This window comes from Haliotis cracherodii, unplaced genomic scaffold (assembly GCF_022045235.1).
Source record: "Haliotis cracherodii isolate W230 unplaced genomic scaffold, xgHalCrac1.p SCAF_13, whole genome shotgun sequence".
In the NCBI taxonomy this organism is placed as follows: Eukaryota; Metazoa; Mollusca; class Gastropoda; order Lepetellida; family Haliotidae; genus Haliotis; species Haliotis cracherodii.
In genome coordinates, this window is record NW_027266268.1 from 21,735,845 (window position 1) to 21,749,791 (window position 13,947).

The following is a 13,947-nucleotide window of genomic DNA, read 5'->3' on the forward strand; positions in this document are numbered from 1 at the left end:
CATCGAGCTTCGACGTATACCTTGAGTAATACAGAGAGCGATCTTTCACTAAATGAGACGTGCTTGAATTCTTATCAACTTTCGTAACCGTTGCGTTAATGGTTAGAAATAGAAATCCAAGGAAAGAGTTTGGCATATGACATATATCAAGGAAACAGATGATTTAAGAGGCTAAAGTTGCCTATTGACAAACTACTGGATCACTGCAACGGCACCGACGTTGCAATAGAAACACTGTATTAAACAACTAACGCAAGTTTGATGATTAGTGGATTTACTTGTTGTCATATATGTTCAGTACACAAAATGATACATAAAATGCCACTTTTGATATTGATAATCTGTTTTACATTTGATCAACTGAACCACCTGTTCTGTCTTGTGCACGTGCGTCACAGAGGTCACGTGTGTGGCACACAACGTCCCGCTGGCATCAGTGTAGGTCAGCTGACTCTCCGAGTTGACCTCCCATTTCGGCCAAGACATGCCTTGAACCATACAAGGACACTCCATCAGTTTCAACAACTTCGAACTTTCATCATATCCAACACATGATCCATCATACAGCATCCGACCCATTACATCTATAGTAAACGTGTTCTCTGGAAGAATCCTAAACCTAAAACACAACGGCGTTACTCCAATGTATCCATCGTCCATGACATAGAAGCATCCTCGCGTCTGATGATTTGTCACCTCCCCAAAGAAGCGAGCATCCCGCGTTGGAATCTTTATCTCTGGCATGATGTGTTTCAGAAACCAACTGAAGTCTTTACACTTAAGGTCACGCCTCAGTTGACGTCGTTCCTCGATAGACGCCATTTCCGCTTTAGTGAACACGGGTAACTGGCCATTGAGGTGTCTAGATGTCGCGTAAACAATTTCTTTATATTCGTCCATCCAGACCTCCGCAACTCGGAGAAGATTCCTGGAAAGAATGTATCCCTTACCCTTTGGGCCATAGCTGTATTTATTGCTCTTGAAAAGGTGACCTACTTTCGAACACGGGATCGTCTCCACTCTGCCTCCACTCGTCCATACCTTGAAGGACAAATCAAAATGCTCCCCACCCCATATTTGGAGTCCTGGATCAAATCCACCAATCGAATTGAAATATTTTTTATTTACAGCTATGGCACAGCCAACCAGAACAGGGGTCGGAATTGGGTCAGTTCGTGAGGTCTGCATCTGATGAACGTATGGTGGAATAAACATCCAGGCATATCTGCAAGTGTAAAACAGAACAGTGTTACGAGCAAATGCAGTGAAAACATTAAAGGTTAGTATCGAAAAACACCGACAACGTGGTCTGGTGGTACAGCGCAGGCCTGGAGTTTGTGATGTCGGGGATTCAATCACCGCCCGCGTCATACCAAAAAGACGTTAAATAATATATGGTACTTGTCACCCTGTCTGGCGCTCGGCATATAGGGGTCAAAACAAAGACTGGTCGGCTCGGAGTCAGTATACTGGGTGAGGTATTCATGTTAAACTGCGGCATGGTATCTCAATGGGCTAGCACTATAGAATCGGCATTAATCCCACACATGCACGTCGCTATGTAAGTGCAATAATGTTGGACGTGACGTAAAACCCCAATTAACCTCACCTGCATCGAAGAAATAAAAGCGATACACCCTTCCCGTTATCAAGGTGAGGTGAAATGGGGTTTAACGTCGCGTCCAAGATTATTGCACTTATGTAGCGACGTTCATCCACGTGTATGTGTGTGTGTGTGTCTGTGTGTCTGTGTGGATGCTTGTACTAGTCCGGACTGATGCCGTTTTATAGTGCTAGCACACTGAGATATCATGCCGCAGTTTAACATGAATATCCAACTCAGACACTCCGAGCCGACCGGTTCTTGTTTTAGCCCCTTTATGCCGAGCGCCTGACAGGGTAACAACAAGTACCATCTTTTAACGTCTTTTGGTATGACGTGGCTGGGGATCGAACCCCGGACCTTCCGCTCTCCGGGCGGACGCTCTACCATTAGACCACTGAAACCACTCAATTATTTTGTCATACATATCTGTGATAATCTACTCGTTTTACTATCTATTGTCGACAAATTGTATGTAGTCAATCAATTATAATTTACGGTTATTGCTCCAGTTACTATATGGCTAACATACTGTCGATGTGACTTTAAATTGTAAATCACATGCTCACTCATGGTGCAAGGACACGCAATATTATTCAGGGATTTGCGTCGCCTTAGGGTGCATGGTTAACCAAGCGATTGTGAGTTGGTCAGGATGTATTTCTACGCCATTTTTAGCAATATTTAATCAATACAAAATATATTAATTAAAGAGGAACAAATCCGTTTGGTTAACTGAATCATCATGAGAGTGAGTGAGTTTGGTTTTACGCCGCTTTTAGCAATATTCTAGCAATATCAAGGCGGGGGACACCAGAAATGGGCTTCACACATTGTATCCATGTCGAGAATATGGAACCCGGGTCTTCGGCGTGACGAGCGAACGCTTTAACCACTAGGCTACCCGACCGCCCCGAATCATCATGAACATACCATTGTCAGCTACATGTACATTATGGAGAGTCCCGTGAAGAACCGGGTTAGAATAGGTCTCCTGCAACCGATGATTGTGGTAAAGGGCGACAATGTTTGTCGGAAGAGGCAACTAACGGGAAAGGGTGGTCAGACTGGGTGACTTTGTTGATGCAAGTCATCGCATCCCAATTGCGTTTGCCGATGCTCATGGTGTCAATCATTGGGTTGTCTGGTCCAGACTCGATAATATATAGACCGCCGTCAAATAGCTGGAATATTCCTGAGAACGGCGTTAAACAACAAACAAACCAAACAAGTAAGGAGAGTGAGTGAGTTAGGTTTAACCGCTTTGAAAATCATTGCAGTTATATCACAGCGTGTAAGCGCAATGTGGGAGGAAAGCCAGACGTGATGCAGGTCTCAAACGATTAGCACGTTGGTGAAACCAATAAGCACCGGTATGATGCTGACAGACGTAGAAATATACTACTCAAAAGAAGTTAAAGATCATCTGATTCTTTCATACTACTATAGTTAATCTCTCATGTCATGACAGATTAACTTTACCATTATAAAAGAATCGGGTGATGCTTAACTTCTTTTGAGTAGTATATAATAGAGGCGAACCGTGATTCGAACCAACAATCTTAGGTTTCTGGCGTGCCCAAGGGACGCAAACTCGCAACAGCGAATTGTGGCGCCTTAGACGAATGGGACATGAATGCACCCTGTACATGAATATGTTACTGCTGTGACGCTTTAAGCAACACGCCTTGGTGTGATACATAATGCTATACATCAAACCATCATGTTCGTGATGCACTGTAACAGATATAATTTTGTGTGCTAAAATATAGCATTTATAAGTAAAACAGACTGGTGTAAAGATCCTTCTTACCTCATGTCCCAACCAAACCCTCCTCTAAAGACAACATGACCACCAGTCTCTATATCAAACGTGTCGCCGTCGATGGTGGGCACATCCGGTTGCACAACGATAGCTGATTGGCTGTTGATTCTGTCCAAAAGAGGCTCCGACCAACCAGTGCACACCTCCATATGGGCGTCAAGGAAGACAACCACGTCTCCCCTGGCAATTTCAGCGCCATGCAACCTTGACATTACAAGCCCCTCTCGACCATTGTTGCGCAAAATCTTAATTCGTGGGTCAAGAATCCGAAAATAATTTTCTAAATCTTGACCTAAATAAGAAAACGTACTATTATCGTCGACCAAAATAATGTCTTTCAGCAGCTGATTAGGAGTGCGCAACAATATCGCAAACACGTGACGCACGAGAGTAGACAGGGCCTCGTTATGGACTGGCGTTACCACGGAAACTGTCGGTAGAGCGGAGTAGTTGAATGCGGCGTCCTTACACTGCTGTGGTCTTTTGTCTGGAATGTCCCTAGTGAAGGCAACTTCCTCGCTGCGGGTGATGTTGAAGCCGTAATAGTCCTCTCCGGGACGCGAGTGAGAGCGCATGATATTTTGGATAGCGACGTCAAGGCGAGCCATCTTCTTGGGACCGATGAGAAATTTCTCAAATGACGTTGTCTGCGTTGAAGGTTTGAAGTGGAGATTGATTCCTTTCCTGAATTGTAACACATGCAAGAATTACACAAGGCCTCACCAACAAAACTCGTTTACCTTATATCTTTCAGCCGACAATTTCGTCTTTCTCAAAGCCTGTTTTGCCGATTTCAGCGACGTCGACCCCAACCCATACAGAGGCTAATTCATAATGGAAGACCGGTTTAATTACCCTCAACGACTAGTGGTAGAGAGAATGTTGTTTTCAGGCACTGACATTCCTGCAACCGCAGGCGGTCTTTAAATATACGTGTCGAGAATTACCAACAATTCTTATGTTTCAAATGATTATTATTTGCAGTTTTAAGCATCTTAACACTGTGTCTAAAGTTTTAGAAAATATTGTTAAATTAACACTGGACAGTTAAGTAGGCGTCTCGTCCACGAACCTTACTCAATGACAGGCGTTATTGAGTCGAGAGTTTTAAATTGATTATTTAATAATTGGAATATTGAGGTTGAACCCACGACGGGGATGAAACGAAGCAAATGAACATAAGGCGTTTGTTGTCTATTTATCAATGAAAATGCAAACCTATCAACATCCATTCTTAACTGTTTCAAGTCATGTCCTGTGCGAGACGAAAGCAATGGTTTGGGTAAAGGATCTGGTGAAGGATGTCTCCCAGATCTCGTGGATCCCACCACATTCTCTCTTCTCTTCGCAGCCCGGCCATCTTCTTCCAATGGCCCGTATATGCCTGTCAGAACGAAGAGGAGCAGAATGGTGTGGATGAAGAACCAGATCACCACAGCTAGTGTCCACAGCATCACCTTCTTCCTCTGACCCATCTTCAGTGCACCGTGATAGTTACTGGTGCAGCTCTGGTACCTGGGATGGGTTGAAACGATTCGCATTTTAGTTGGTTGGTTGGTTTGTTGTTTAACGCCGCACTCAGCAATAGTCCAGCTATGTGACGGCGGTCTGTAAATAGTCGAGTCTGGGCCAGACAATCCAGTGATTAATATCATGAGCATCGATCCACGCAATTGGGATCGATGACATGCATCAACCAAGTCAGCGAACCTGACCACCCGATCCCGTTAGTCGCCTTTTACGACAAGCATAGTCGCCTCTTACGGCAAGCAGGGGTTGCTGAAGACCTATTCCTCCCCGAAATCTTCACGGGTCGATTCGCATTTTAACTGAATTCATTGTCCATTTTTTTTCATTCTGTACTCAATACAACACAAAATAGAGATTATAGCAATTTAACTCACCTGGTTTTAGATTATATATCTTTGATCTATGATCTTTCATCTCCTGATACAAGACATCACAATAAAGACTTCAGCCCCTTAGCATGTGTTTGTTTACTGTGTATGTATTAAGACATACACTAAACTGCTTATCGCTGCACTAAGTAATATTCCAGCTATATGGTGTGTAAGAAACAAATTACTGCACTCGTGCCTGAGTACCATTGATCTTAATATAAATATATGTTATCTGACCGACATTCTTTTAGAGAGGGACTGATTATTTAATATGTATGGGGGAGCGGTGAGGGCATGAAAAAAATGTTTTAAAAATGGGGGGTTAAATTCAGTCTAGACACCCAAATATCACCCCTACGACCCACACAACCATAATATTTAACCAATACCCAAACCATCTGTACGTCACTATATGCCCTCATTTGAGCTGACTTATTCTCCATCTTTTGGGTAAGCTGTATCGCGTGTGTGTGTGTGTGTGTGTGTGTGTGTGTGTGTGTGTGTGTGTGTGTGTGTGTGTGTGTGTGCGTACGTGCGTGTATGCGTGCGTGCGTGTGTTGTGTGTGTGTGGACTTCAGAGGTGTTTAGCGAACGAGGACATATCGGTCTAAGGGAGGTAACTCCTATATGGGTGACTCACCCAAACTACAAATTATCAGAGCACGGTTCGTGTCTGTGGTTTTTAGGCTAAATGGGGCGGTAGTGAATGGGCTGTGCAGTCGCGAGGTGTTAATGACTCACTGAGAGGTATCCTATGGAGCAGCTATACTTGATTGAGGGACAAAATGTGTGAGTTCTTTTGCCATTTTTCTTCGGGCGACCCGAGACATATTCCGCGAAAAAAGACAAATGAGGACAAATGTTTTGTTTTTTAACAATGCCCCTTTGGCATTAATTCTACAAAATAACGACGTGGGTCTTCCCATATTTTCCATGTGGGGAATAGAATCAGATTCTCCTGCTTGCTAATCCAAAACTTGAACTTAAACTTAACCCCTCATCCTGCCCTCATCCGTATGCATCTGTCAGTAGCCAATGAGGCTGTCAAAACACTATTTAAGTTACTTCTGCTGCCAATTAGAATTTCCGAGCGTACGATTGTTTATTTGTTTGTTTGTTGTTTAACGCCGCACGCAGCAATATTCCAGCTATATGACGGTGGTCTGTAAATAATCGAGTATGGACCAGACAATCCAATGATTGACATCATGAGCATCGATCTACACAATTGGGCTACGATGACATGCATCAACCATGTCAGCGAGCCTGACCACTCGATCCCGTTAGTCGCCTCTTACGACAAGCACAGTCACCTCTTACGACAATCGTGGGTTGCTGAAGACCTAATCTGACCCGGATCTTCACGAGGCCGGGGCGTAAAGTATCCCAGGTAACCCATGCTTGAAATAAATGTCGAAAACAATGAGAATCGAGAGGCCGACAACAGTGATAATCATCTTCCCGAGACAAGGGAGTAAACTGACTTTGAAGTCTAGTTTCCACCCTTGCCGAACAAGGCTGGAATCTCTGGACACGATCGTAGCGGCACTGGTGGTTATTAAGAGATACGTCCCTTCTATGTCCCTCCTATTGACCAATGAGACTCCACCTCTCATATCACTTACATTTGCTTTAAACACAACGAAGGGCCTCGTCAAGACGATTTGAAAGATAATCAAAATCCATATTGTAAGAAAATGGGTCTCACTTCGCGAAATGCATCAACTCACGTGAGCACCTTGATTAAAACATGAAGTTTATGAACCGGATGTCGATTTCGTTGAGCGATTTTTATTGGACTATGCATAGACTCGTTTGTCCACCCGAAAGATAACTCCATAATTCCAGCCTAGTTCGGCAAGGGTTGAAACTGGACCTTTATTGACAGTCAACTACCTTGCCTCGAGAAGATGGTGACAATCGCTGGCCACAATGGATCTGGGTGAGTATGTACCCTCGTACCACAGACTGATTTACAGGCTGATGTTACACCATCCCTGATTATTCAGTGCATCATATAGCAATTCTATTATGATACTTTTAACGCACTGAATAAAAGAGGATGCCCTTAAAGAAGGCCGATTACACATACCCAGCATGGACGAAAGACGAACTGTGTGTGTAAGCAAGGATTATATCCTACCTAAATATTATCCGGGGGAAGTTTTACTCTAGAGCAAAGTATCAATAGGATTATACACACTGGTATGGGTTCAAATTCACCAGGGAGAATTATCCTGACACCAGAGAATTTCATCCCCGGGATAAAAAATAGGGTAGGATAATATTCATTCTTACATATGCCCCCTCAAAAATATATTTGATTAAAAAGATCGAGCGGCAATGCATACATATACAACTTTTGTATACGGGCGGAAGTATTTCCCTATTCTGTAGGCTCTGTAATCAGCGAACATAACATCACCACAAATAAGACCCAACATACCAAAATTTCAATATCAAATGACATTGTCATTGATATTGTAACTCTCGACAGTGCAATATTTGATACTGGCTTTGTCAACTACGCAACATGATAATACCAGATAATAAACTCGAATAACTATAAATGACATACTTAGTGATAAATACATACATACCAGTATGCGGGCATACGTCAGTGCTACAGGCTGATACTTGTTGTCAGTGGAGAGGTCGCCACATCCATGTCGACAAGGACGTCCGAGATTACTCACCACGTGGACCAGCAGATGTCACTGTGACCCAACTTATCTGCGTGATCATCGAAAGAGAAAGGTGTGAATTTCAATCTGTCCTCGAGTGTCGCAACACCCACGTGCTGCACTTGATACACGAGATAAATCACCCTCGAGTGTTGTATCACTGGCTCGTGAATCGGGACAGTAACTTTGATTAAACCATAGGACCCAAAGCCATGTTTTCATTGTAAATAGTCAATGTACGTCACTCACGCCCGTCTAACATTTCGCCCGTAATACAAAAGGCCTGGTGTTAATGTGATTTTGTGACTCAGTCCCAGAACAACCAATTCTTGAAATCATTCAAAACGTAATTGGTGACAGATATAGGGGAGTGCATGTAACAGGTTGGGTTTAGAGCTAGATGTTGTCTTTCAAATACTGGACGGCGTTCAAGTCAAAGTTCATACAAACCCTGCCTACACAGTCATAGAGTGCATACAATAAATATAGGGCAGTGCATGAAACAGGTATAGGGAAGTGCTTGTAACAGGTATAGGGGAGTGCATGTAACAGGTATAGGGGAATGCATGTAACAGGTATAGGGGAGTACATGTAACAGGTATAGGGAAGTACATGTAACAGTTATAGGGGAGTACATGTAACAGGTATAGGGAAGTACATGTAACAGGTATAGGGGAGTGCATATAACAGGTATAGGGGAGTGCATGTAACAGGTATAGGGGAGTGCATGTAACAGGTATAGGGGAGTGCATTTAACAGGTTTAGGGGAGTGCATGTAACAGGTATAGGGGAGTGCATGCCACAGATATAGGGGAGTGCATGTTACAGGTATAGGGGAGTGTGTAACAGGTATAGGGGAGTATGTAACAGGTATAGGGGAGTGTAACAGGTATAGGGCTGCATGTAATAGGTATAGGGGAGAATGTAACAGGTATAGGGGAGTGTGTAACAGGTATAGGGGAGTATGTAACAGGTATAGGGGAGTGTTTAACAGGTATAGGGGAGAATGTAACAGGTATAGGGGAGTGTGTAACAGGTATAGGGGAGAATGTAACAGGTATAGGGGAGTGTGTAACAGGTATAGGGGAGTATGTAACAGGTATAGGGGAGTGTTTAACAGGTATAGGGGAGAATGTAACAGGTATAGGGGAGTGTGTAACAGGTATAGGGGAGAATGTAACAGGTATAGGGGAGTGTGTAACAGGTATAGGGGAGTATGTAACAGGTATAGGGGAGAATGTAACAGGTATAGGGGAGTGTGTAACAGGTATAGGGGAGTATGTAACAGGTATAGGGGAGAATGTAACAGGTATAGGGGAGTGTGTAACAGGTATAGGGGAGTATGTAACAGGTATAGGGGAGAATGTAACATGTATAGGGGAGTGTGTAACAGGTATAGGGGAGTGTGTAACAGGTATAGGGGTGCATGTAACAGGTATAGGGGAGTGTGTAACAGGTATAGGGGAGAATGTAACATGTATAGGGGTGCATGTAACATGTATAGGGGAGTGTGTAACAGGTATAGGGGAGTATGTAACAGGTATAGGGGAGTGTGTAACAGGTATAGGGGAGTGTGTAACATGTATAGGGGTGCATGTAACAGGTATAGGGGAGTGCATGTAACAGGTATAGGGGAGAATGTAACAGGTATAGGGGAGTGTGTAACAGGTATAGGGGAGAATGTAACAGGTATAGGGGAGTGTGTAACAGGTATAGGGGAGTATGTAACAGGTATAGGGGAGTGTGTAACAGGTATAGGGGAGTGTGTAACAGGTATAGGGGTGCATGTAACAGGTATAGGGGAGAATGTAACAGGTATAGGGGAGTATGTAACAGGTATAGGGGTGCATGTAACAGGTATAGGGGAGTGTGTAACAGGTATAGGGGAGTATGTAACAGGTATAGGGGAGTGTGTAACAGGTATAGGGGAGTATGTAACAGGTATAGGGGAGTATGTAACAGGTATAGGGGAGTGTGTAACAGGTATAGGGGAGTGTGTAACAGGTATAGGGGAGTATGTAACAGGTATAGGGGAGTGTGTAACAGGTATAGGGGAGTGTGTAACAGGTATAGGGGAGTATGTAACAGGTATAGGGGAGTGTGTAACAGGTATAGGGGAGTGTGTAACAGGTATAGGGGAGTGTGTAACAGGTATAGGGGAGTATGTAACAGGTATAGGGGAGTGTGTAACAGGTATAGGGGAGAATGTAACAGGTATAGGGGAGTATGTAACAGGTATAGGGGAGTGTGTAACAGGTATAGGGGAGTGCATGTAACAGGTATAGGGGTGCATGTAATAGGTATAGGGGAGTGTGTAACAGGTATAGGGGAGTGTGTAACAGGTATAGGGGAGTGTGTAACAGGTATAGGGGAGTATGTAACAGGTATAGGGGAGTGTGTAACAGGTATAGGGGTGCATGTAACAGGTATAGAGGAGAATGTAACAGGTATAGGGGAGTGTGTAACAGGTATAGGGGAGTATGTAACAGGTATAGGGGAGTGTGTAACAGGTATAGGGGAGTATGTAACAGGTATAGGGGAGTGTGTAACAGGTATAGGGGAGAATGTAACAGGTATAGGGGAGTGTGTAACAGGTATAGGGAAGTACATGTAACAGGTATAGGGGAGTATGTAACAGGTATAGGGAAGTACATGTAACAGGTATAGGGGAGTGCATATAACAGGTATAGGGGAGTGCATGTAACAGGTATAGGGGAGTGCATGTAACAGGTATAGGGGAGTGCATTTAACAGGTTTAGGGGAGTGCATGTAACAGGTATAGGGGAGTGCATGCCACAGATATAGGGGAGTGCATGTTACAGGTATAGGGGAGTGTGTAACAGGTATAGGGGAGTATGTAACAGGTATAGGGGAGTGTAACAGGTATAGGGCTGCATGTAATAGGTATAGGGGAGAATGTAACAGGTATAGGGGAGTGTGTAACAGGTATAGGGGAGTATGTAACAGGTATAGGGGAGTGTTTAACAGGTATAGGGGAGAATGTAACAGGTATAGGGGAGTGTGTAACAGGTATAGGGGAGAATGTAACAGGTATAGGGGAGTGTGTAACAGGTATAGGGGAGTATGTAACAGGTATAGGGGTGCATGTAACAGGTATAGGGGAGTGTGTAACAGGTATAGGGGAGTATGTAACATGTATAGGGGAGTGTGTAACAGGTATAGGGGTGCATGTAACAGGTATAGGGGAGTGTGTAACAGGTATAGGGGTGCATGTAACAGGTATAGGGGAGAATGTAACAGGTATAGGGGAGTGTGTAACAGGTATAGGGGAGTATGTAACAGGTATAGGGGAGTGTGTAACAGGTATAGGGGAGTATGTAACAGGTATAGGGGAGTGTGTAACAGGTATAGGGGTGCATGTAACAGGTATAGGGGAGTGTGTAACAGGTATAGGGGTGCATGTAACAGGTATAGGGGAGTGTGTAACAGGTATAGGGGAGTATGTAACAGGTATAGGGGAGTGTGTAACAGGTATAGGGGAGTGTGTAACAGGTATAGGGGAGTGTGTAACAGGTATAGGGGTGCATGTAACAGGTATAGGGGAGTGTGTAACAGGTATAGGGGTGCATGTAACAGGTATAGGGGTGCATGTAACAGGTATAGGGGAGTGTGTAACAGGTATAGGGGAGAATGTAACAGGTATAGGGGAGTGTGTAACAGGTATAAGGGTGCATGTAACAGGTATAGGGGAGTGTGTAACAGGTATAGGGGAGTATGTAACAGGTATAGGGGAGAATGTAACAGGTATAGGGGAGTGTGTAACAGGTATAGGGGAGTATGTAACAGGTATAGGGGAGTATGTAACAGGTATAGGGGAGTGTGTAACAGGTATAGGGGAGTGTGTAACAGGTATAGGGGAGTATGTAACAGGTATAGGGGAGTGTGTAACAGGTATAGGGGTGCATGTAACAGGTATAGGGGAGAATGTAACAGGTATAGGGGAGTGTGTAACAGGTATAGGGGAGTATGTAACAGGTATAGGGGAGTGTGTAACAGGTATAGGGGAGTGTGTAACAGGTATAGGGGTGCATGTAACAGGTATAGGGGAGTGTGTAACAGGTATAGGGGAGTATGTAACAGGTATAGGGGTGCATGTAACAGGTATAGGGGAGTGTGTAACAGGTATAGGGGTGCATGTAACAGGTATAGGGGAGTGTGTAACAGGTATAGGGGTGCATGTAACAGGTATAGGGGAGAATGTAACAGGTATAGGGGAGTGTGTAACAGGTATAGGGGAGTATGTAACAGGTATAGGGGAGTGTGTAACAGGTATAGGGGAGAATGTAACAGGTATAGGGGAGTGTGTAACAGGTATAGGGGAGTATGTAACAGGTATAGGGGTGCATGTAACAGGTATAGGGGAGTGTGTAACAGGTATAGGGGAGTATGTAACAGGTATAGGGGAGTGTGTAACAGGTATAGGGGTGCATGTAACAGGTATAGGGGAGTATGTAACAGGTATAGGGGAGTATGTAACAGGTATAGGGGAGTGTGTAACAGGTATAGGGGAGTATGTAACAGGTATAGGGGAGTATGTAACAGGTATAGGGGAGTATGTAACAGGTATAGGGGAGAATGTAACAGGTATAGGGGAGTGTGTAACAGGTATAGGGGAGTGTGTAACAGGTATAGGGGAGTGTGTAACAGGTATAGGGGTGCATGTAACAGGTATAGGGGAGTGTGTAACAGGTATAGGGGAGAATGTAACATGTATAGGGGAGTGTGTAACAGGTATAGGGGAGTGTGTAACAGGTATAGGGGAGTGTGTAACAGGTATAGGGGTGCATGTAACAGGTATAGGGGAGAATGTAACAGGTATAGGGGAGAATGTAACAGGTATAGGGGAGTGTGTAACAGGTATAGGGGAGTGTGTAACAGGTATAGGGGAGTATGTAACAGGTATAGGGGAGTATGTAACAGGTATAGGGGAGTGTGTAACAGGTATAGGGGAGTGTGTAACAGGTATAGGGGAGAATGTAACAGGTATAGGGGAGTGTGTAACAGGTATAGGGGAGTGTGTAACAGGTATAGGGGAGTGTGTAACAGGTATAGGGGAGTATGTAACAGGTATAGGGGAGTGTGTAAGAGGTATAGGGGAGTATGTAACAGGTATAGGGGAGTGTTAACAGGTATAGGGGAGTATGTAACAGGTATAGGGGAGTGTGTAACAGGTATAGGGGAGTGTGTAACAGGTATAGGGGAGAATGTAACAGGTATAGGGGAGTGTGTAACAGGTATAGGGGAGTGTGTAACAGGTATAGGGGAGTGTGTAACAGGTATAGGGGAGAATGTAACAGGTATAGGGGAGTGTGTAACAGGTATAGGGGAGAATGTAACAGGTATAGGGGAGTGTGTAACAGGTATAGGGGAGTATGTAACAGGTATAGGGGAGTGTGTAACAGGTATAGGGGAGTGCATGTGATAGGTATAGGGGAGAATGTAACAGGTATAGGGGAGTGTATAACAGGTATAGGGGAGTGCATGTAACAGGTATAGGGGAGAATGTAACAGGTATAGGGGAGTGCATGTAACATGTATAGGGGAGTATGTAACAGGTATAAGAAAGTGTATGTAACATATATAAAGGAACGTATGTAACAGGTATAGGGGAATGCATGTAACATGTATAGGAGAGAATGTAACAGGTATAGGGGAGTGTATAACAGGTATAAGGAAGTGTATGTAACATGTATAGGGGAGTATGTATCAGGTATAAAGAAGTGTATATAACAGATATAAAGGAGTGTATGTAACAGTTATAGGGGAGTATGTAACAAGTATAGTGGAGTGCATGCAGCAGGTATAGGGGAGTGCATGTAACAGGTATAGGGGAGTGCATGTAACAGGTATAGGGGAGAATGTAACAGGTATAGGATAATATATAACAGGTATAGAGGAGTGCGTGTAACAGTA

The 13,947-nt window shown here is 43.9% G+C and overlaps 1 protein-coding gene across 1 annotated transcript; it reads right to left on the reverse strand.

Moving 5' to 3' along the window:
• Window positions 1–294: 294 nt before the first annotated feature.
• LOC139459052 (polypeptide N-acetylgalactosaminyltransferase 13-like) lies at window positions 295–8,016 on the reverse strand. Its single transcript, XM_071240494.1, has 4 exons — window positions 7,930–8,016; window positions 4,647–4,943; window positions 3,417–4,112; window positions 295–1,225 (listed from the first exon to the last, which is right to left on the reverse strand). Exons 1-4 carry the CDS (start codon window positions 7,941–7,943, stop codon window positions 295–297), a joined length of 1,938 nt encoding a protein of 645 aa, XP_071096595.1. The 5' UTR covers window positions 7,944–8,016.
• Window positions 8,017–13,947: the final 5,931 nt, after the last annotated feature.